This window comes from Pleurodeles waltl, chromosome 11 (assembly GCF_031143425.1).
Source record: "Pleurodeles waltl isolate 20211129_DDA chromosome 11, aPleWal1.hap1.20221129, whole genome shotgun sequence".
Lineage (NCBI taxonomy): Eukaryota > Metazoa > Chordata > Amphibia > Caudata > Salamandridae > Pleurodeles > Pleurodeles waltl.
The window spans coordinates 707,311,309-707,336,881 of NC_090450.1; the positions used below are offsets into that span (position 1 = coordinate 707,311,309).

The 25,573-nt window shown below is 44.1% G+C and overlaps 1 protein-coding gene across 2 annotated transcripts in view; it reads left to right on the top strand.

Annotated features, from left to right (window-relative positions):
• The window catches only part of LOC138266018 (cytosolic purine 5'-nucleotidase-like), a 289,639-nt gene that overhangs the window by 185,316 nt on the left and 78,750 nt on the right, over positions 1 to 25,573 (top strand). For both annotated transcript variants that reach the window (XM_069214326.1, XM_069214325.1), the window contains 2 exons: positions 5,527 to 5,644; positions 20,047 to 20,142. In XM_069214326.1, coding sequence (XP_069070427.1) covers positions 5,527 to 5,644; positions 20,047 to 20,142 — 214 coding nt within the window. The remainder of the gene's footprint in view (positions 1 to 5,526; positions 5,645 to 20,046; positions 20,143 to 25,573) is intronic.

Here is a 25,573-nt window from a genome sequence, read left to right on the forward strand (position 1 = left end):
CTATTATGTCTGCTAGGCCACAACCTTGCCCCTTGACTTGTGAAGGCCACATTTGCATGTATTTATTGAGAGGAAGACATGAATTCATGTATGTTTGTTTTTACCTTACTTCTCCTACATATTAACCTCTGGATCTAAAATAATAAGATGAAGATGACCCCAGACCTCTGTCTTCTCCCATAAATATAAATGATTCACCCTTGGATGTCTTGTATCTGAAATCTAAACGTTTGATGTGGAAAGCTGTGAGTGGGACCTAGTTTCATTGGCCTAAACTGAGAAGAACCTGCATCATCAGGTACTAAATTGAGTGAAGATAAACAATCACCCTTCCTGGAGGGTCATAGGGGCAGTAAATAATCTCGTTGCACAAAAAAAAGTGAGATATTGAGTTTGAAATATTTATTTTTATTGACACAGGCTACAGGATGGCATAGACTCAAACTCAAATACATCTTAAAATTGAGATGAAACTGCAGATACACAGTGAGGACCAGTGTCTGAAAATGAAACAAAAAGGGCCCTAATTCGTTCTTCTTTAATTTCTTTTCTTCTTATACTTCGGTTTATGTTTTACATGTTGGTTAGAGGAAGAAGATCTCCCAAAGCTAGCTCTGATAATGAACATACTCCAGTGTTTCATTAGAAGCTTTGCTCTGGACCCAATTGAGATGCACATTAAGTGATCTGAAGCTGGGAAAGGTGTTTATGGGGTTGTTCATGTGGAAGCTTCAGTCATTGGTACCTTTGTACCAAAATATAGCATAAAGAGGTGAGAAGGTGGCAAGCTTAACCTCTGAAAAAAGGAATTTGGGAAAAGGCGCATCAGCCTTCTTAAAGGGTTTGTCTCAAGGAGTGTAAGGGGTCATTGTTTTTTTTGTTTTATTTTTACAAACACAATCCCTCTTCGGGATTTTGTTTTTGAAAATAAAAAAAAGTTTAAAGTTTGACATATGGCTCCACCATATGGACGGAGCTGTCAAACTTTCAATATGTATATAGGAACCTCTGTGACAGTGGTTTCTGGAACAACAAGAGATTTCTGGTGGGCATCTCTGAATTTGGCGGGTGACAAACCTTGACTATGGTGGGAGTAAAGTACTGCGCATTGGTGCCATCACTTAATCCATCTGCCAAACAATGAATCAGACCCTGAGTTATTATTTGAAGGGGGTACGTTCCCAATTCAAGCAATAACCACAGTCCTTGCCAAGGTGAACAGTTAAAGTCAATAAATAAACCTGAGCTTAACCCTCTAGTAACAATGGCACAGAGCAGAAAGGCTTAACATAGATTAGAATTAGTAAAGTATTAATGCACTGTTAGTAAAACAGTAATAAAGTCAAAATGTAAAACAATAAAAATCCTGAAATGATTTAGTAGATTACAGTAACATTTGATAAACAAAATGACACCAAAGTGATCAATAAGGGAACCTGATATATGATTTTTTAAAATTTTAAGTAGAAATAGAACCAATAAGCATAAAGTGCCAATGTTATCAATGGTCGCAGAAGAAAATGACCAGGGCTTCTGGTTTTATGGTATTTAGGGGCATATTTATACTTCGTTTGCTCCGAATTAGCGTAGTTTTTTTCAACGCAAATTCGGCGCAAAACTAACGCCATATTTATACTTTGGCGTTAGACGCGTCTAGCGCCAAAGTATGAGGAATGAGCGTCATTTTTTTGCGTGAACGCCTTCCTTGCGTTAATGAGATGCAAGGTAGGCGTTCCCGTCTAAAAAAATGACTGCGACGCAAATGCGTCGTATTTATACTCCCAGGCAAAAATCACGCCCGGGAGTGGGCGGGTCAAAAAAACCCGCATTTGCCCCTCTTTTTAACGCCTGGGTCAGGGCAGGCGTTAAGGGGCCTGTGGGCTCAAATTGAGCCCACAGCTGCCCTCCCCTGCCCCCAGGGACCCCCCCTGCCACCCTTGCCCACCCCAGGAGGACCCCCAAGGATGGAGGGACCCATCCCAGGGACATTCAGGTAAGTTCAGGTAAGTATTTTTTTTTTTATTAAATATTTTTTTTGTGGCATGGGGGGCCTTATTTGTGCCCCCCTACATGCCACTATGCCCAATGACCATGCCCAGGGGACAGAAGTCCCCTGGGCATGGCCATTGGGCAAGGGGGCATGACTCCTGTCTTTACTAAGACAGGAGTCATTTAAATGGCGTCTGGGCGTCGTAAAAAATGGCACAAATCGGGTTGAGGCGATTTTTTTGCCTCAACCTGACTTGCCCCATTTTAAGACGCCCTAACGCCATTTTTCCCAACGCCGGTGCTGCCTGGTGTACGTGATTTTTTTTCGCGCACACCAGGCAGCGCCGGTCTGCTAGCGCCGGCTAACGCCATTCCATAAATACGGGGCCCGCATGGCGCTTCAGAATGGCGTTAGCCGGCGCTAAACATTTTGACGCTAAACTGCGTTAGCGCAGTTTAGCGTCAAAAAGTATAAATATGGGCCTTAATTTTTTAACATTTCCGTTTGTAAATATTCATATTTATTTTTTGCTCCTTGTTCTGGATTTTTCTTTACTTACTGTCGAATTTGTGAAAAAAATAACTCCAGCTGAGTATATATCCACATTTCTTTAACCAATAAATGTACATTTACAACTGTATGGCTCATGGGTTTTAGTGCTATCAGAAGCCATACATAAAATTGACATGCAATACTCTTAAATGACATTTGTATTTTAGTACATGTGTAACTGTTCAAAGCTTCATTAGGAAAAACTTGCCCTTTTTTAAACTCCACTGCACATCATTCTGCACAGCTATTCAAGAATGTCGATTCACCAAAATGCACTGATAGCAGAAGTAACATCATGTCATTTAACCTTTACTTTTGCTCACAGATGCATGCTTACGCATAAACACACATTCACACATATAGACACTCTCACATAAATACACTCTCACCCACAAGCACGCACACAAATCACATTTAATATATTTTTTTACTTACATCAACTGCCGGGGGGGGTCGTATTCCAACTAGTGTAATCCATTCTTTACTACACTAATTTGCCACCTCTGAGGCAAGGGGTTTCAAAGGCAGTTCCAGGGGCCACAAGGGGCAAGGTAGGGGTTATAGTTGCTACCCCCAGTGACCTCTAAATGACGCCTATGCAACTATCAACCAAGCAGCCATGATTAACAGTATCAAAGGACACACAAGAGAAGACTTATATTCCATATTTTCTGATATGTAAAAATGAAAAAATAAATACACGCAGTGGTGAATAGATGTTTTTCTGTCTGCATTTAACTTTAAAAATCAATTCTTGGTCAAAGATTTTACCTTCTGACTTTAGTCTTTTAAATCCCAGTCCACCACAGGAGTACACATGTTATACCTTCCAGGACTCCAGAGGAGGCACTTAGATCCTTACAGGGTGTCAGCCAGAGTCCAGTCTAGGTCCAGCTGGGCAGTTGAATGAAAGACCTCTTGTAGCTTGTATCTCTGTATCTTGAACAGGAGTTCAGCTTTATGATCCTTGGACTCAGCTTCTATGTCCTGGGTACGAGAGATAGCCTATCCAGTCCTCCAGGGCTCATTTCAGGTTCCAGGCAGCAGGTTCAGTCCTCTTCTGATCTTCCTCAGGTCCAGGATTGCTCTGAAGAAGGCGCCTGGAAATTACATATTTATGCCTGGCATGCGTTAGTGGATGGGACTGACCCTTGAGGACACCCTGACCAATAGTGTTAAGGTTCCCAGGGTTAACCCTACTCATCTTGGGCATGTTCAAACTGGCAGAGGTCTGTGGCCTCATTAAACCGGGCCTCTGGGTGTTTGTGGGAGTTTCTGGGGAGTTTACTATGGTAATCCTAGTGTCCTCCCACATCTAATATTAAAATTCAGTTGTAGACAGTACCTGTACCCACAACAACCTCAGAGACAGAAGTCTTATATAACATAGCTTGGCTTTCAGCAACCTGATAGTAGGTACATACAAATTGTTTTGGTATTCTGTTTCTGTGTTCTCTGTATGTCATACGTAAACCCATCAGACCTGTCAAATAGGGTACACTGTAATGTCAAGAGGTCCAGTGTGATTGGGGGCGAGTTTGACTGGCTGGGGAGACAAAAGAAAGGTGTAGCTCATAGAGGTCATCTTGTCAAGCGCACAACAACATATCCTGACACACAAGGCCTTTTGTCCCTGTCCTGGGAGCAAGTTCATTTGTTAATGACGTCTTTTGAAATGCTAATTACTGACTGACAGAAGCTGAAGAACAAAATAGGGATTTAAATATCAGGGACTTCAGCCAGAGGAAAAGGCGACTTTATACAATTTTCAGTAACCTCTAGAAAAAATATGACTTCACCTTTCAACTGGATTTTTAATAACAATTAAAAATAGTTTTATTATGTTTCTAGCTAGTCCCAATCCCAAAATACAGGATTAGTATTTACTATTGCATCCCACTGCTTTCCTGTGCAACAGCTAACCTTGCTACAGTGAAATAGCTTCGAAGGCCTATTGAATGTGAGGGCATGTTAAACAATAAACTTTTAAATGTCTTACTTTTAAATACTGTGCACCCTTTTTCTAGACATTAAGGCTTATTTAGGGGTGATTTATACATAGTTCAAAGGAGGATCTTATGCCTGTCAAAAAGGGGTTATTTTGAGGGGTTGAAAATTCATTTTACACCTGAACAGCACGGTTACTGGTGACGCATGAAGTTATGTTTGCATTGTCACTGCAGTGGGTGGCACAATGAGAGCTGCAGCCCACCGGTGACATTTAACCTACTGCCCTTGGTACACTTTGGGAACTATAGGTCAGTTAGATATGTTATTTTGTGATATGCCAATTTTACCATTTTGAAAGGAGGAGCACAAACACTTTACTTTGGTTAGAAGGGGTAAACTGCAGAGATATCTAAAGCCAGCAAAATAGGATTCAGCATAAAGGGAGAAAAATCAGGGTGACCTTGCAGAAAGGGAAAATTTCCAAAATCCACTTTACCCAGGTGCCATGCTCCTTAAATTTGGTATGAATTGTTATATCGACTTTTGAGCGTGGAAGTGCATAGAAAATCTGATGGCTCCATCTGAAACTGCTGCACCTAGGCCCTTGCACGTAATGCATCTACTAGTGTGAGATGACCTGGGGTAGAATACAAGCTCTGCCCAGGTCACCTTCTTTCAAAGTCTCCACCTTTCAGCAGACCCCTACCTCAACCAGGAAGTAACAGCCCCTTTGCCTTCTCAGAGGGTTCTTTCTCTAAATGCCATTGTGTCTTCAAGCAGATTGTGGAAACAAATTCAAATATATTCTGGCAATGTTTCCATTATGACAGGGAGTCATTTTCATCCTGTGGGGGTCAGCTATTTCCCTTTTAGGAAAATGACCTTCAAACGTTGGCTGCGGCTTTAACTTCCCAGAATTTTCAAGTATTTCAAGCTATGATGGAAAGAAAAAATGTTGTCTCCACATACAAAAGCATGTCAACCATGCGCCCTTGTGTAATGTAGATCTTCACCATCTCTCTTTCTTCTCATAGTGTACAAGTCCCCTGAATACGACGAGTTGGGGTTTTATCTGCTGCTGGACCGGCTTGTGTCGATTGGCTATCCCCACGAAATCATTGAGTACAAGTACGACCCAACATTCCCCACAAGGTAAAACCCTACTGGCTTTTGCAACATGTGTATCCAGTTATTGTAGTGATAAATCCATTATCTGCTGCTCTGTAAATTACATCACTAACCTGTTTCATCACACTGCACAACTGGACATTAATCACAGGCAAAAAGCAACTATTGTAGTCTGACCTTAATCTAAATGGGCACCACAGATTCCCAACCCCTCACAGAATGGGTGAACCTGCTTGTGCCCTTCACCAGCGTTCTGCCAAGCCAATGGACCTCCGACTTTGGTGCATACTGTGAGATACTTGGTGCCACGTCAAGAAGTCAGGTGAGGCACACAGACATAAAACATTACTGCCTCAACCTCTGCAGAGTTACTGGCTATGCACTGTGCTGTAGAAAGATATGAGAATATTGAAAAAGGTGTGCCCCTGGGGTATCCAGGTAGGAATCTCAATGGCACCAAATATCGTAGGACACACTTTTTATGAAAAAGCCTCCACGCACTTTGTGTGCGTGTGCAAGCCCTTTTCGAAGAAAGGCGTTATTGCCAAAAGGCGTTCTGTTGTTTCCATCGGACTAAATAAACATTTGGCTTGCACATGCACATGGAGGTCCTGAAGTTTATTTCATGAAGGAAGAGGCTGGAGTGATTATGAGGCGCAGTTGGTGTAGTGCCATTGGAAGCACCTCTGGTGATTTGGTACTGATAGGGAACACCATATTGTACTGTATATATATATATATATATATATATATATATATATACATATATATATACATTAGATAGATAGATATAAATTACCTAGTGGCAGTCGCCACTAGGTAGTAGTTATAGTTAGGACCTAGTTTCTCTAAAAAAAGCAGTTTTTTACTTGCCTGAATCTTTGATGCCGCTTCACGAATCTTCATGATCTTTTCCGGAAAAATTTGAGAGACAGGTCAGCTGCTGTCTGGAAAGTTTCGGGGTGATCTGTCGTGCAGGGGCCGAGAAAGAGGGGGGATCAAAAAAGGAGCATTTCCCGTGTTAATTCCCATATGGATTTTAAACAACGAATGAATCACTGGACAGAATTACACCAAATTTAGCAGAAAGGTAGCTCTTGGTCCTGAAACCACCCTTTTTGTTATTTGGTGTAAATCAGTTTAGTGGTTTTTGAGATCTTAAAGAAAATCCAAATTTGTATGTATAAGAACACAAAGGTTCTGCCCTCCTGATCTCCTGCTGAAATTTGATTGTCTGCTAATACTTCAACAAGGAAGTGTTGGCAGCCATGCTGGGACTCGCTGAAGCCGAGTCCCAGAAAAAACTTTAAAAAATGAAAAAGGGCCAGGGTAGGGACACCCTGACCCCTTAGCTCTGGTACTATGGTCCCAGAAGGCCGGCACCTAGGGAAACCTACCAAACCTGCACATATTTGAACACTAGACACCTAGGGGAATCCAAAATGGGGTGACTTGTAGGGCACTCACCAGATTCTGTTACCCAGAATCCTTTGTAAACTTCCAAATTTGACTAAAAAAACAACTTTTCCTCACATTTTGGTGACAGAAAGCTCTGGAATCTGAGAGGACTCACAAATTTCGTTCCACCCAGCATTCCACTAAGTCTCCTCATATAAATGGTACCTCACTTGTGTTGGTAGGCCTATCGCCCACGACAGGAAGTGCCCCAAAACACAACATGGCCACATCACGTTTTCCCAAAGAAAACAGAGCTATTTTTCGGAAAGTACCTAGCTGTGGATTTTGGCCTCCAGCTCAGCCGGCACCTAAGGAAACCTACCAAATCTGCACATTTTTTAAAACTAGACACATAGAGGAATCCAAGATGGGGTGACTTGTGGGGCACTCACCAGGTTCTGTTTCCCGGAATCCTTTGTAAACCTCAAAATGTGACTAAAAAAACAATTTTTCCTCACATTTCCGTGACACAAAGTTCTGGAATCTGAGAGGAGCCACAAATTTCCTTCCACCCAGCACTCCCGGAAGTCTCCCGATAAAAATGGTACCTCACTTGTGTGGGTAGGCCTAGCGCCTGCAAAAGGAAATGCCCCAAAATACAACGTGGACACATCACATTCTCCCAAAGAAAACAGACCTGTTATTTACAAAGTGCATAGCTGTGGATTTTGGCCTCTAGCTCAGCCAGCACCTAGGGAAACCTACCAAACCTGCACATATTTTAAAACTAGACACCTAGGGGAATACAAGATGGGGTGACTTGTGGGGCTCTCACCAGGTTCTGTTACCCAGAATCCTTTGCAAACTTCAAAATGTATCCAAAAAAACCTTTTACTCATATTTCAGTGACACAAAGTTCTGTAATCTGAGAGGAGCCACAAATTTCCTTCCACCCAGCGTTCCCTCAAGTCTCCCGATAGAAATGGTTCCTCACTTGTGTGGGTAGGCCTAGCTCCCGCAAAAGGAAATGCCCCAAAACACAACGTGGACACATCACATTCTCCCAAAGAAAACAGACCTGTTTTTTGCAAAGTGCCTAGCTGTGGATTTTGGCCTCTAGCTCAGCTGGCACCTAGGGAAACCTACCAAACCTGCACATTTGTTAACGCTAGACACCTAGGGGAATCCAAGATGGGGTGACTTGTGGGGCTCTCACCAGGTTCTGTTACCCAGAATCCTTTGCAAACCTCAAAATTCGGCTAAAAACACTTTTTCCTCACATTTCAGTGACACAAAGTTCTGGAATCTGAGAGAAGCCACAACTTCCACCCAGCGTTCCACTAAGTCTCCTGATGAAAATGGTACCTCACTTGTGTGGGTAAGCATAGCGCCTGCAAAAGGAAATGTCCCAAAACACAAAGTGGACACATCACACTCTCCCAAAGAAAAAAGTCCTGTTTTTTTGCAAAATGCCTAGCTGTGGATTTTGGCCTGTAGCTCCGCTGGCACCTAGGGAACCCCACCAAACCTGTGCATATTTGAACACTAGACACCTAGGGGAATCCAAGATAGGGCGACTTGTGGGGCTCTCACCAGGTTCTGTTACCCAGAATTCTTTGCAAACCTCAAAATTCGGTTAAAAACACTTTTTCCTCACATTTCAGTGACACAAAGTTCTGGAATCTGAGAGCAGCCACAAATTTCCTTCCACCCAGCGTTCCCCCAAGTCTCCTGATAAAAATGGTTCCTCACTTGTGTGGGTAGGCCTAGCGCCCGCAAAAGGAAATGCCCCAAAGCACAACGTGGACACATCACATTCTCCCAAAGAAAACAGACCTGTTATTCACAAAGTGCATAGCTGTGGATTTTGGCCTCTAGCTCTGGCAGCACTTAGGGAAACCTACCAAACCTGCACATATTTACAAACTAGACACCTAGAGGAATCTAAGATGGGGTGACTTGTGGGGCTCTCACCAGGTTCTGTTACCCAGAATCCTTTGCAAACTTCAAAATGTGGCCAAAAAAACACATTTTCTTCATATTTCAGTGACACAAAGTTCTTTAATCTGGGGGGAGCCACGAATTTCCTTCCACCCAGTGTTCCCCCGAATCTCCCGATAAAAATGGTACCTCACTTGTGTGGGTAGGGCTAGCGCCCTCGAAAGGAAATGCCCCAAAACACAACATGGACACATCACATTCTCCCAAAGAAAACAGACCTGTTTTTTGCAAAATGCCTAGCTGAGGATTTTGGCCTGTAGCTCGGCCGGCACCTAGGGACCCCTACCAAACCTGCACATTTTTTAAAACTAGACACCTAGGGAATCCAGGATGGGGTGACTTGTGGGGCTCTCACCAGGTTCTTTTACCAAGAATTCTTTGCAAACCTTAAAATTTGGCTAAAAAAACACTTTTTCCTCACATTTTGGTGACACAAAGTTCTGAAATCAGAGAGGAGCCACAAGTTTCCTTCCACCTAGCATTTCCCCAAGTCTCCTGATAAAAATGGTACCACACTTGTGTGGGTAGGCCTCGTGCCCGCGACAGGAAATGCCCCAAAACTCTATTTGGACACATCAAAATGATCAAATACAAAACTACCTGTTTTTGCGGGGGCACCCGCGTTTTTGGTCCTGGGCTCAGCAGTCATCTAGGGAAACCTACCAAACCCAGACATTTCTGAAATCTAGACACCCAAGGGAGTCCAGGGAGGTGTGACTTGTGTGGATCCCCCAATATTTCTTACCCAGAATCCTCAACAAACCTCAAATTTAGCTAAAAAATCAAATGTTCCCACATTTCTATGTGGGATCACCACACCAGGACAAATTTCCTACCACCCAACATTCCCCTCAGTCTCCTGGTAAAAATGATACCTCAGTTGTGTAGGTGGGCCAAGTGCCTGTGACAGGGAAGAGCCAAAAACATGTCGAAATTGAGGGGGAACCAAAGCGGGTCTAAAGGGCAGTTTGCAAAAAAACATTTTTAGGCTGACAAGTACAGCAGAATTTTTATCGGTATAGATGAGACAATGCTGAGTGGTAGGAAGTTTGTGGATTCTTGCAGGTTCCGGAAGGTTCCATCACAAAAATGTAGGAAAAATGCGTGATTTCCAGCAAAGTTGGAGGTTTGCAGGGCATTGTGGGTAAGAAAATGGTGCAGGGTGCATGTGTAAAACACGACGCTGGAATCACCCAGATGTTTAGTTTTCAGATGTGTCTAGGTCTTGTGGATTTTTCTACATGGCAGCGTCCAAAAGTCCAAAAAGTGCAGCCCTCACCATTCCAAGTGGGACGATTTTGAGAGACAGCCAAGCTCTCATGGCCCAAATGTAAAACCAAAACCCAAAATAATCAAATGTCCTCTTGATTGTCGTGGAATAAGATGTTTTAGTGTGTGGGGGAGAGCTGAAAGTCTGTTACCCCCTTCAGTTGGGGCGGGGGCCTAACCAGACCCATACTGGTTGGTAGCCACCACCCCACTATTTTATATATTTTTTTAATTCCCTGGCGTCTAATATGCTTTCTGTCCCCCCGGGAAGTGAATCTGGGGTAACTGCCCCATCTGCGCACCAATGGGCAGACCAACTTTGCTCTCATTTATTTGGGGTGGGGGTATGGCCATACCCCCACCGTCTTATTTTGGGAAAAAAATCTTCACTGGTCTCTGGTGGGCTAGAACTAGGCCAATCTGCCCCCAAGGGGAGCAGAAAGAGCCTAAAATAATTTTATCCCCCCAGGGGAGCGACCCTTGCCTAAGAGGTCGCTCCCCTTGCGTGAAATTGATGCAAAAAAATACCTGGTGCCTAGTGGCTCCTGCCCCCTTTGGGGTCAGATTGGCCTAATAAAAATAGGCGGATCTGCCCCAAAGGGGGGCAGAAATGACCTAAAATAAATTGACCCCAGGGGAACAACCCTTAGCTAAGGGGTCGCCCCCCTTGCGTGAAATTGACACAAAAAAATAAAAATCCCTGGTGTCTAGTGGTTTCTGCCACCCTTAGGGGCAGATTGGCCTAACAAAAATAGGCTGATCTGCCCCCAAGAGGGGCAGAAATGGCCTAAAGACAATTTGCCCCCCAGGGGAGCGACCCTTGCCTAAGGGGTCGCTCCCCACATATAAAAAAAAAAAGAAAAAAATCCCTGGTGTCTAGGGTTTTCTGCCTAATTACAAGTGATTCCCCTTCCATCCCTGCCCAGGGGAGGGGAATGCCACGCCCCCAGGGGGAGCACTAGTGCTTCCCCAGTGGGCACCTAGCTGGTCGTAACGTTAATTCCTGCCCAGGACGTAACTGTTACGTCCAGGGCACCCGAGGGGTTAAATGAATTCAAAGCAGATTTCATGCTGTAGTGTATGCTAGCACATAACCGACTGAACTATTTTTAGGATAAGAACTTTGACCTCTAGGTTATTCAAGATCTCTGTAACAAATACCTGAACCTACTGCAATTTTACTACAGGTTGAACCTGCAGGTTACATTTTCTGGGCAGAAGGCACACTAGTGAAACAAGCATTTGCAATGCAATAGGTCTCACATTTGTGAGAGTTAGAACTATTGGTGTAAATGACAAGGGGCCAGATGTATCATCACGGCCCTTTGCAATTCCGAAATAGCGAATTTTAAGAAATCGCTATTTCCGACTCGCAAAGTGCCATGTATCACATTTGCGATTCGGTAGTAGCGATTTCTTAAATATCGCAAATGCTATTACCAAATTGCAAATTGCGATACCAGCCCCATTCGCAGCTATGGGCCTGTTGGCCCATATCTGCAAATTTTTTGCATTTCCAAAATTGCGATTTCTGAACCAGAAATCGCAATTTTGGAAATGCAAAACCCCAGGGTGCTGGGGGGCTGAGGCCCCCTCTGCTGTACCCCAAAACATTTTGGGGGGACACGTAAGGTGCACACATGCCAAAAGGGCATGTGTGCTTTACATTTACAATTTAAAAATGCATTTTAAATGCATTTTTAAATTTTGCACATGGTTACCACCGAGTTGGACTTGGTGGTTATTAGGGATTCCTAAATGCCAAAATCGCATTTAGGAAATGCTTCATACATGTGCTAAGAAATTTCTAATTTAGAGAGTCGCAATTTGCACCTCTCTAAACAGGGTCGCAATTTTGAGGAATCGCTATTTTAGCGATTTCTTAAAATTGCGTTCAGAATGTATTTCATACATTCTGAACTGGCATTTTGCATTCGCAAACGGGCATTTGCACCGTTTGCGAATGCAAAATGCTTTCATACATCTGGCCCAATATCTTTTACTTATGTGTTTTGGTTTGGAGTGTAGAGGATGTCTGCCAGATGCCACAGCAACCCTCCCAGGCCTGTTGCTGCAGGAGAGAGGACACAACAATGAACCCATCTTTGGAGTGTTTTTGCCTCATACAGACTGGCTGTGATACCCTAGAGAAATGCAACCCTTTCTAGTGTGTTTACCTAAACTTTTATAGCATCAAACAAGCCACAAAGATGCACCTTTGTGGCAGTTTTAACCTGGATAATGAGGGTGTCAAAAGAGTTAGGACCAAAGAAAAGGGGGCGGTGATATATTCCTGTGTTAAACTTTTAAAGGAATTATAGAAGAAGCAGCTTAACTGCAAATGAATGATAGTGATTTTGTTAAGAATGGCACCTGCTTTTCAGTGCTATGAAATGGCAGAACCTGTGTTACCAAGTGCTATATAAAAAAATGAGCTATTCCAGACTGCTCCAACATGCCCCAGACAACGAACCCTATGGGAGAGAATGGGGCGTAAGGGCCAGAGCTGCCAACTTTGGAGCTGGGGAACACTGTTTGAGTCCTAGCGCCAGCTCAACATTCTGTGATTCTGGGCAAATCACTTAATCTCCCCTTGCTATCTAGAATAAATGTGTTCTTGTGTAATGTAACCGGTACTCATGTAAAGTACAATAATGCCTTTGTGTCAAGTTCGCGCTACTTAAAGCTGCAAAATAAATAAATAAATCTGGCATAGCATTTTCATCTCTGCAAGGTCGATGCAAATGAATTATAGCAATTTTGTTAAGAATGGCACCTGCTTTGCAGTGCTATCAAATGCCAAACCCTGTATGACCAAGCGCTATATAACAAAAATAAAAAACAAGTTATTCCTAGACTGCCCCAACACGCACCAGACAAAGAACCCTAGGGGAAAGGATGTGGTGTAAGGGCCAAATCTACCGACTTCTGATCTGAGGAACACGGTTTGAGTCTCAGCACTGGCTCAAAATAGTCTCCCTTGCTACCAAAATGAATGTGTTCTTATGTAATGTAATAGGTGCTCACGTAATGCACTGTAATACCTTTATATTGAGTTTGCACTATATAAAACTGCAAAAAAAAGAAATAAATAAAATGTTCCAATACCTTCGCATCGAGTTTGCGCTACTTAAAACTGGAAAAAATAAATAAATAAAAAAGACCCTGCAGACATCACAAAGAAACAGCAAGATGCTTGAAACCAAGGAAGACAAAGAAACAACATACCGCCCTGAGTGAGGCAAAAGAAATAATAGTGCGCCAACACAAAGCTGTCTGACTGATCGTGCAATCATTCATGTAACAGGGTCAGTCTCCAAGGCGGTAACAAAACAGCCTTATGGTAGGATAAACGTAAAGCATTTACCAACAATATCAAAGGATTTTTGAAGGACAGGCCCCCGAACGAATGAAAGTGATGGGCCTGAGGGCGTGATTAAAGCCCACAGAATAGATTACAACAGGTCGAAAAGCAGCGCTTACACGCTGCTATGCTTGACCTAAAAATCAGATCCACTGTGTATGGAGGGGTCTGAGGACATGGGAGACTGGGGAGATCATGACTGCTAGGGAAGGTGCCTGATCGGTTTTAGAGGCTGGAAATGGGGCTCTGGCGGCTAGTGAACAAGTAACAAAGGTACTTTGTGGGTCTCAGACGAGGGACGGAGGATCTCTCTTGGCTCATCATGGGGGTCTGGGGTCTTCGAAGACTGCCTAAAAGTCTCTTGGCTGACTAAGGGGCCTGCTTTGTGGGCTCCAAGTGTTGGCCAGCACAAATTGAATCAAAAGAAAGCCTTACTCAGCTGGACTTTACTGTAATCCAAAGAGAAAATCACACATACAGATGACAAACATCAACTGGATGCTATTTCGGTAGCAGCCAATAAGAGCTATGGGGGCAGACAGTAATAACACCTCGGAAAGGAAACTATATTCACGTTTGAGGCTGAGTAAAGCAAAGGCAAATATATAAAGGGACACATCAGGCATTGGCAGAGGCAGATGAACACTGCACTCAGCCCCAGCACGGGAATGTACGTAACACTGTGGGTACAGTCAAACCTTTCCACTTAAAACCAATATAAGTGCAGAGTGTTGTTTAAAACAAAGAAATAGTCTTTAAAAGGTCAACCACCACATTAGGTGTCTTCTTATAAGCCACGCGTGCTATTTGACTCTCATTTTCAACCACCACACTGCAGATTAAGGATGGGTGAGCCGCACTGAATCAAATATGAACGTCTCTAAATAATGGGGCTCCAACCAGAATTAACGGAGGCCGTTAAACCATTCACACATTTCTAACTCAGTGGTAATTCTGGCCCGAATATTCTACCACACTAAGTGATAACTGAGCTTTTGTGCATGATTCACACTGTTCCCTGTAGAAAAATAGGCAACAACATGTGTGTACAATTTAGTGCACTTTTTAATGGACTTTCTTAGTTCATTTCCTTAGTTGTGTGCTCAGCTCTGAGATTACGTTCCCATAAAGTGCAAAATAGCATCAGCAACAAGTAGTGCTCAATTCTGCTGTATCGCACACAACTAACAGCATTGCCAAAACCACTAGGTCTCACCTTTGCATTGCAGGAGCATAGCTATTGTTTTTTCTGATGCTTTTTTCAGGTGGCTTCCGTTCCTAACATGTATTAGGGCCATTATTGAATTCTTTTTCTGAAGCTTTATTAAAAAGTATCTACAGACAGCCGCTATGCATGTGAACAAAGTGGCCATACTGGAATAAAAACATCTTTGAAAAATCATTCTAAGATGGCTTCAAGTGCATGCAGCTGAGCGCTTATGCAACGTGGCCATCTTGTGTTAGCTTCCTTATACCTTATTGTTACTTAACAGTCTCGAATTCGTAGACAGACCTTTTGAAATTGTAAATTATGTGTGCGTGGTAAATCTATGCAAATACAGAGAAGCAAGCAGTTCCTTAGCCGTGTGCAGCTAGTTAATTAGTTGGTTAGTTACTTAAATGCTTACATATTGCGGACAGCTACCCACTTGGGGTTTCCTGGTGCTTGTAGCAGCAGGTAGATGTATCTGGCTTAGATGTTTCAAAACAGCCATGTCTTTAATTGTCTGCGAAAACGGGCAGCAATTCTCAAGATCGCAATTGTTCTGGCAAAGATTTCCAAAGCTTTGGGCCTATAAATGGGAAAGAACAACCTCCCATACGAGTGTTCCTAATCTTAGGGACAACGCACCAGAAGAGGTTGCTAGAACGCAGATAGCGAGAAGGTTTATACAATTTTTATGAAACCATTTAATATGGTGGGGGGCAATGCCTGCCCTTGCTTTAAAGACATAGCACAGAGCCTCGAAGTGGACTCTTTTTTTCACTTCTACACAGTACAACTCACGGCGAAGGGAAGTAACTAAAGGAAATGTTTTGGCAGTCGATAAATCAGCCTTACGACTGCTTTCCGCACAACCTGCAGGGGTCTCATGGAGGTTTCGTCAGTGCCCAGGTACAGGTTGTTACCATAGTCCAGGCAAGATTGAATAAGTGCCTAGATTACTGTTCTTGGCAGATGTAGGAAGCACCCAGATGAATTTCTGTAGCCATTTCATAGTGGCATGGCAAGCTCCAGATACCTTTGCCACCTGTGGCTTCATGGAAAGCTTATTATAAATCAGGAGGCCTATTTTCTTGACTTTAGAAGCGGGATTTAGAGTCTCCCCAAGTACTGCGGGCCCATGCTGTGGCCCCCCCAGAGGCTCAGATTGTTTCCAAGGATCAGCACCTCTGTTTTATCGCCATTTAGTTTCTGCAAATTGTTATTGATCCAGGAGGCTACCTAAACCACACAAAAGTTCAAAGAAACAGAGCTGTGGTCCTGAGCAGATGGAGGTGAAAAGCTGATTTGCGTATCATAAGCATAAGAAGATAGAGTAAGACCACAATGCTCTACCAGATCAGCCAGAGGGCGCACATAGATATTAAAAAGCGCCGGGCTTAAAGCTGATACCTGAGGCACTTCAGAAGCCACAGTGTGACACGTGAACAAACCTCTGCCTGAGGAAACTTGAAAGGTATGACCCCACAGGGAGGAGGATAACCAAACCAAGGCTTTCCCCTGAATCCCGAGTTGCATACGTCTCCCCAAGAGAATGTCGTGAGACAGTATCGAAGGCAGAGCTGAGATCGAGTAGGATCAGCACTGCCATTTCACCCTTATCTAGGAGCTGCCTAAGAAGTTCTGTGGCTCCTAAAAGTGCAGACTCCGCACTGTGTCCTGCTCTGAACGCTGATTGGGAGTCGTGTAACAGATTTGGGGACTCGACAAAGGCAGAGTTGTCTACAGACATATTTTTCCAAAATTTTAGACATAATGGTGTGTCAGGATATTGGTCTATAATTACGCCAAATATCCAGATCTAAATTAGGATTCTCCAGAAGAGGAAGAACCATGGGGTGCTTCTACTCCTAGGGGATAGAGCCCAGCAGCAGAGAGCAATTGAGGAGTTTTACCTGTAGAAGTAAAATATCTGGATCTAAGAGACTAAGTTTGGTGGGAGGAAGAGGGTCCTTCGGGGAGCCAAATCTTATAAATTGTGCTGGAGACACAAATATGGACAAGTCCAAAGTGTCCCACAAGAACAAAGTATGGTGGCTAGGAGGAGAATTGGCCAAGACCAACACTTTAGAATCTGAAGGTGGTGGAATGCTATCTGTCCGAGGATGGTCTCTGTTTCCTTTCAGCAAGGATTGCTGAATGTCCTGAACTTTGCTCACAAAAAAGATGCCAGTTCCTCACCTTGAGCCTGGGATAGTGCAGTAGCCAGAGCAATCCTGCCAGGATCAGAAAGCTCACTAACTATTCTAAAAATCGTTCAAGGACAATTATGAGCTAAGCTAATCTGATCGGAGAAGATTGTGGCATGGACCAACCTACATCAGCTATGGTAGTTCTTACGTGCTAGTTTATACTGTCTTGGCAGTGTCATCATAGCTGAGTCTCCCAAGCCTATGTACTATGGGGCTGGAGGAAGATGCCTAGCGGAGCAACTGGCTTTTAAGGGCAGGATGTGATCTAGGGAGTTGTGCAACCATTCATACATCTGAGGCTGATTGACCTTAATGTTTTCCCCTAGATAAGGAACTTACTTCCTCAGCTGGCTGTTTAGGGTGCTGTTATCCAGCTTTGACTAGATCCTGGTCTTAGTCTGGGCTTTTATTTCTCTCCCTAATGACACCCACAGCAATAGGTATTGTAAAAGGAACAGCCTGATGATTTGTCAAGAGAAGAGGTACCAAGGGAGAAGTGCAGAGGTTTAATATGTTTGAGAAAACTAGATCCAGCAAGTGTCCTGCTTGGTGAGAGGAGATAAAACTGAGAAGATTCAAATTCAGGGCTTGTAAGTCTTCAATAAATGACTGATCTGTGCTGCAAAGAGGGTCCTCTAGATATATATTTAAATCCCCACCACAACAAAGTTGGCTGACTTCAGGATCAATGGGGCTTAGAAATCAGGTACAGACTTGACCCAGCAACCTGCATTGCCAGGTGGGCTATGGATCAGAGTACCAGATAGAGTGAATTTAGGAGAGAGTTCTAGTGCAAAAACTATTGCCTCACAAAAAGGAATGGGCAAAGCTTGAATTTTACATATGTGTGTATCTTTAAAAACGATTGCTAATCCACCACCCGGTCTATCCCTCCATACAATAGAATAAATTCAGGGGAAGGGCAGCAATCACACCTGGTGTGGACGCCTCATGAAGCCAGGTTTCTGTAATAAACAAGGTGCCTGGCGCATACTCTACGAGAAAATTGAAAAGATGTAGTTGCTGGCATGGTAGAGAGCGAGTGTTAAGATTGAAGAAAAGAAACTCACCCAAATGCCTAATTTCTGGTGTAATCATTTTGCCAAACTATGGGGTGCCACAGAAGTAGCAACTACGAGGCAAATGCAACCCTACAAGTGGCTGAGTGGAGAACAAACAATCCTTACATAAGTGAACATTCGTCATTAAATCCGGAGATCCTCGACAACCCTCTAAGCAAAGGGGCTGCAATGCTTTTAACTGTGTTGTAGAGTAAAAAGAAATTGCTGAACCCAAGAAAATCAGGGGTCTTGGCCCCTGGACCTGTTTGGTCGTGCACTGGCTTGCACACTCAGTGCACGCATCCGCTGTGAGCTCGTGTTGTGGCCATCCCTATGTAGTCTGCCCTGCACATCCACTAGACTGCTAATCAGGAAAAGCGTGACCACTGCAATGGCGGTCGTGAAAATGGAGCGGGTACTTGGACATGTGCACCACCCCAAGCAAAACAGGTAAGTCAGAGCTAAAACAATTTTTCTGCATAAAAAATCAGTATTCCTCCACAGGTATGAAAACATCGTAAAATCAGTTTTCCCCCATATGCATAAACACATACTTTGGAAGTTTAATAACAGTGATGTCAGAAAGAAGCCCAGCACCTTACCTGTAGCTGCTGGGCCAATGTGAAAATAATGCACATTGGTGCAGGCATAATGTGGCACAAGGGGTTACAAAGTGGCGCAATGCATAGGACCATGATTCGGTTACAGGAAAGCTCAAAATACACTGTTTTTCAGTTTGTAACATTACATTATTCGACACATTTGCACAGTTTCTGCTCTATTCCAACAAGCAAGTGAAGTGATAGTTTGTGATTTTAAAAGATAGATTAAGTGGCTTGCTTTAATTTCCCTGTGTTAGGTCTATCATTTTACAAATTTTTAATGTGTTAGTAAATCACCTGAACTCTCTGGGACGGGAGTACATTCCGAATTACACATTTGTCATCTTAGGCAGCTGTGAATATACTCAGTGCTGTGCAGTGATGCTCAAAACAATAGAGTTTTATCTATCGAGAGCTAAATTTACTTTCTGTGGCCTAAAGGAGTTTGCTGCTCGCTCAATGTTCTTATTACAATACTTTAAAACATGCTCAGTTTTAATTACCTTTCTATGCAGTTATTTTTAAATCACACAGAGGCATTTTCTTATGAACAATGAGCCTTTATTTTTAATGTTTCATGTGACTGTGCTTATTTTAACACTGGAAATGGAAAAAATGTAGTTCAGACTAACTCCGCACCTTTCTCTCTCTCTCTCTCTCTCTCTCGGCATTCGTTCTTCCAAGCTGTCTACTGTCTTCAGAATCTAGTCATGTAGCAGAACAATCAGTTAATCTCTTTAGCTGTGTAAATTAATACACGTTTTATGTAATTAATTTTGAGTGTAGCCAGTTATATGCACACTGATTGTTAAAAAAGCAATTTAAAAAATGTATTCAAAGACATGATTCAAGTACTTATTTATCAAGGTTTCTAAAAGTGCAGATTTCACAAATTCCCCTTCTTTTTAACGGAGTGCCTGGGTGCCTGGTGCTCGTAGGCTCGTGCGGTGTGAAAGGGCCTGGTAATGTTCGGTCATTCACCTGAAGCCCCAGGCACTAGTGTCCGGCTACTGGCAGGCCACTCAGAGCTCAGAGTCTAGTGAAAATGTTCATGATCAATAATTTGTTACCATTGATCCCATGTGTTCCATTAGACATTCACAAGCATTGCAGTCCCCTTGAACAAACCTGTGCTAGCAGGTTCACAAGGTCAGCTGAGGCAAGGGCAATATGTCCGCATGTTGGACGTTGGCAGATAATCAGTGCTGAACTCAGGCCAACATTCCCAACCTAAGGATGTTTCTTGGTACTAGTCTATCAACATTCCTTGAAAGTGTGGCTCACTTGACGCTTGCCTGTCTGTTCTCTGTGCAGAGGCCTGGTGTTTGATGCACAGTACGGCAACCTGCTGAAGGTGGACTCCCATGGGAACCTGCTGGTCTGCACCCACGGCTTCCAGTTCCTTAAAGGGTAAGTCACAATCCAGTCTTTCCCAATTACTATGAGAAAAACTTGCACGCCCCAAAGCACTATAAGAAACTTGAGAGGCTTGTCTGCTGTTCATAAAAACTTTAGCTGTTAATTCACAGATCTGCCATGCTGCTGTTGCTTGTTTTGTATGCGTAAATGAAATGTCTTTTGTGTGCTCTTTATACAGTTGCTTACAGTCTACAGCTGTGTCATTATGTTCTGGTCACACTGTTTTATGCAAAGAAGTGATGGATGGAATGCTTGGATGAATCTTAACTACTGGTCATCACTCAGTGCCCCATCCAAATCCCTCATTGTGTTATACACAATGCCACCTCAGTTTGGAGCTAGCCTCTGACACTGCTCCAGTAGAAATAATTCAGCCCAGATTTCTGAATTACGTCCTCTCTGAACTAGAACACACGCTACCCTGGACCGGGTCCCCCCTTATTAGGACTGATCAGCTGGGTATAGCTTGGTTCTAGTGGCACAGTGTTCATAGGACCTACATCTGGGCAAACCCAACCCACTTAGGAGTATACAAAAACACATGATGGATAGAATGCTTAAATTAATCTCAACCGCTGGCAATCACTCAGGGCCCCATCCCAATCCATCATTGTGTTATACACCATATCACCTCAGTGTGGTCCTAGCCACATGCAAATCAGTCTTGACACTGCTCCAGTAGGAATAGTTCAGCTCAGATTGCCAGGCCACATCCTCCCTGAACTGGAACATAAGCAACACAGGATTGGTTTTGCCCTTATTAGGGTTCAGCAGCCAGGTATAGCTTGGTTCCAGTGACACAGTGGGCATAGGACATACGTTCGGGCATACCCATCCCACTTAGGGTGACGCACTAGAGAATACAAAAAAAAAAGGTGAAGAATGGAATGCTTGAAATAATCTCAGCCACTGGCAATCACTTGGGGAAGCATCCCAATGCATTATTATTTTGGAAAAAATGCCACCTCAGTATGTAAATCAGTCTTGCCCTAGCTCCAGTGGGAACAGTCCAGCCCAAACTGCCAGGCCAATTCCTCCCTGTACCGGAATGCAAACAGCCCAGGACCCGTGTCACCCTTATTAGGTCTCATTAGGGCTCATCAGCCCAGGTGTAGCTTGGTTCCTGTAGCACAGTGTGTGTGCGAGCCATGTCTGGGCCTACCCATACCACTTAGGGCGACACACTTTAGTGTATAAAAAAGTGGCAGATGGAATGCTTGAATACATCTCAGCCACTGGTAATCACTCAAGTGGCATCCCAACCCATCATTATTCATCTGGGTTTCCTTGTCTTTCTGGTTCAGGGAGGTCCTAGCCTGGCAGTTCCGGCTAGACTATTCCTATTGGAGAAGGGTCAATACTGATTTGCATATGGCTGGGTCCAAACTGAGGTGGCATGGTGGGCGAAAAACAATGGACTGGGACGCGGCCCAAAGTGATTGTTGTGGCTGAGATTCCTTCTGCATTATGTTATTGTCAGGACAGATCTGAAGTGAACTAGTCTTCATAAGTAATAGCTTCAAGCTACAAAACGTATGCTACAGGAAAGTAACTTTTTCTGTACATCTTCCACTCTAAATCCTCTCTCTTTTTTCCTCTGGCTCACATCTTTGCTTTCTTTTTTTTCATATATCTGTCTGGCTTTCAACTCTCCCTGAGGCCTTAACTCGCACCTTATGCTGACATATGGCCGCCTCCTACTCCTGTGTGAGGGATCCACATGAGGTTTATCACCATTCACTAAAGTTGATCTGTCTCTCATACTCCTGTATGTCACTGCTATCATTCCTCATCCAGTTCTCACCCTTCTCTGTCAGGCCTGCCTCTCTGAGCTCCCAATATCTCCTTCATCTGGCTTCTGGCTTAAGTTAAGCGGGCGTGATAAGCCATATTACATCTGAATTTGAGGTTGCACCATAAATACTCTGTATGATCTTGGAATGGGTGGAGAGCATGCCACCCGCCTGAGCTGCAGTACATAATTCTTACTGCACGGAAACTCCATAACCTAAAGGCGCCTGATACCAGGGAAGAGACACAGGTGCTGACACTAAATCCCTTGGGTAGAAAACAGGCTGGAACGGATCCTTTATTAGTAGAGGACGTAAATCTACTATTGGCACAAGCCTCTCCACCTACATCAGTTGGGTAAACCTGCCCCCAGGTACTGACCACGATAAGCCTTGTCTTTGCGTTTAGCGCCAGGAAGCTCTGAAATGCTGCACTGACTTGGTTGTGTTCTTCCTACACATTTTCCCTACATTCATCTAATGTTATTTACCAGCTTGTTGCAAACATGTGCTGCTGACAGCCAGAAGTAAGGTGACTTTTGACCTCTGGTCCTCTGAGAACTGCCTTGCCCTCTTATTGTGTTCCTTCCAGAACTGCCCTTGAACTCTGGTCTTCAAACTTCTGCCTTCTATGGTCATACCTGTGTCACTACACCCACGTCCCATGGACATCCCACGCGTAAGGTTTAACTTGGTGCAGCCAACTTTCTTGCTGAAAGAAAAAACAATGCTGCTGAGCCTCAGCTCTATCTAAGGCAGTAGAGTGGATTAATCTCTTTCTGCACATACAAAAGTGCAAAATGGCCAAGCAGGCATGCAGCAGCCAGATAACTTTGAGTTGCAGGATGCAGGCCGGCGCAGTCGTTGTGCTGGTGTACAGTTGTAGGGCACAACAAACGTGCCTTGACCACAAACACGTCCCTGGCTATGTGCCGGAGGCTGGGTTGTGTTCTGCAGGTAGTGCCTTCTTCTTGCAACACTGTGTGATCTCTGCTCATGCAAACTGAAGCAAGGCCTGCGCCACGGAGGGAGCTGGCCTCATACTGGGATCCCGTGCCCGGAATTATTCCAACAACCACAGACCGGACTGCCACACTTCCACAGGGATGGAAATAGAGCTATGGAACCTGGACAGCGATGACCGGGATGCTTCTCTTGTGTGCTCATGAGCCTAAATCCTGCTAAGTTAACATGATCCTTTCCATCAACATGTGCCTAATCCCCACACAAATATGTCTCTGTCCAGCGGGGTGACAGGCAGATTCCTTCCACCCCTCGGCTTCCTCCTGAAAAGCAGAGCTCTTGATTCAAAAAAGGAAAACAATAGTTCAATAGGAAACCCTTAGTTCTAAGTATGTTTGTAAGTGGGGGATTTACATCCTGCAAGCTTAGCTAGTGCAGTGCTGGAGAGGGTAAAAGGCAGGCAGGGATGTAAAGCACTCTGGGTAGGTGACGTATGGGATATGATTTGTGAACGAGGAGTACAGGTCACATCTCCCCAAACTGTCTCTGCTCTCCCTGAAACCCCTGCACACCCCCCCAAAGAGTCTGCTGAGAGATTCTGCAGCTCACAGTTGACATTATCTGAAGCCCTCAGTTTTAATAACTGAGGTGGGCTGGTTGGCTGTCAGTGTCGGTGTTTAAACACAAGGGTTCAGGTCGACTGACTGTATCTTCAGCTAGCAGTTTAGTAACAAGTGTTCTGGTTGGCTTGCGTTGTCGAGGGTCCTCAGTTTAAAAAGAAGCTGTATTCTGACCGGCTGACAGAATAAGGCGCACTCAGTTTTAGGAGCACAGGTGTTCTCGCTGCCTGTCGGTGCCTCCTGCCCTCAGTTTAAATTACAGTGGGGGACTGGGCTACTGACAGCATCTGTGGCTCTCAGTTTTAGTACAGAGATGTTCTGGCCGGCTCTCAGTGTCTCAGTCCTCAATTTCAATGACAGTAGGGTTCTGGCCTGCTGACCATACCAGGGACTTCGGCAGTGGCAGTCCACAGTGTGGAGTAGTGGTGGTGTGGACACACACAGATGTGCGCACTCTCTTCTTTGCATGTACACACATACTCATAGCCATTCACATACACACTCCTACCCATCCATTCACAAGCACTCACATACACCTCCCATTCACAAGCAGATCCACAGACACACACCCATTCACAAGCCGCATGCAAATACAAAAACATTCATACACACACCCAACATTAAAGAAAAACCTACGGGCTCAGCAGTGATATTGGTGGAAGGAGGGAAGTCTCAGTGGATCTTGCAGGCTTTGGAGAAGGGACTGCAGGAAGATCCTGCTGCCTCCTCTCCTTGGCCGACCTTGTCATGGTCCATGAGAAAAGGACCTTCTGTTACTCGCCATAGAGTGGGATGGGATGAATGAGGCTTGCTGACCCCACCCCACTTTGTGACGAGCATCACTGATGGACACTTGGCCCTGGGCACTTCAGAGCTTAAAACTGAAGAGCCCAGGGCCAAGTCTATTGGTGACGCATTTCTCTTTGTGAACTGGAGGACCCTTAAACGCCCAGCCGGACTGAGGAGGGTATGCCTACAGGCCTGTGAAATCTCCGGTCTGGCAAAGTTTAGCTGAGGCACCCAGGCACATGCACATATAGTGCATGTAGTAAATGTTCATGTGCGGATTTTTCGTGTCCAGATCTGGTCGACTGATCTGCAATACTATGTTCAGGTATGGAGACCTTAATCAAAGCATTCTGCCCATCTGAGCTGCCCTCAATTAGTACTTTGTTTCCATTGTTTATTTTCCCCTTTGCAGTACCTTGGCTAATTAGGATGGCTTCAGTTGGAGTACTGTGTCCATTTCAAGTGGCTTCATCTGTAGTATTTTCTTTCACTTCTGGAGGTTACATCTAGATTTTTGTGTTTACATCTGGAAACCAGAAAACAAGCACTGGGAATGTGGTGTTGACTGTTGAGTCATTGGCTTTGCTAATGCTTCTTTTTCTCTGAATGTTTTTTTATGAAAACATTCAGCGATGATACACACACGCATCCACACGAATGGGTTGCCAGTTTGAATTTCTTTAGTTCCATTTTGATTTAAAAAAACATTGGAATATGTTCGAGTGTGCGCATGCACGAATGGTCATATAAACATTGTTTTTTGAAAAGTATAACTAAAACAAAACAGGAGAACATATTTCATTATTACGTTCTAATGAAACGAGGCATTTTTAGGGGGCTAATATAAAGCAAATTTGCCTCAAAAATCCGGAGTCTCCTTCCTGCATCGGGTATGATGGTATTTATGGGTTGGATGTAGCTTACGGCCTCTACATGCCATCGCCTCAGGGGTGCCCACGTTCATAGGGGAGTAGCAGTGGCCTAAGGTCAAGGGTGACTTCCCTGTGATCACAGGGAGTCTCGTGCAACCGCCCCTTCATTCTCTTCTGGGGGGTGTCAAGAGGTATTTTTAGCTGGGTGTTATGTCTTTCCTGCAAAACATTAGAGCAGAATCTATTGTTATTCCGCCCGGGGTGGGGGCGGTAGAGATCAGCAGCTGCCGCCGCGGGCCTGCCAGCTTATGATCCGTCCCGCAAATGCGTGGAGATGCGAAGGCGATATAGAGAGGAACATGCCGCGGCCGCTTACGGCCCAAGGTCA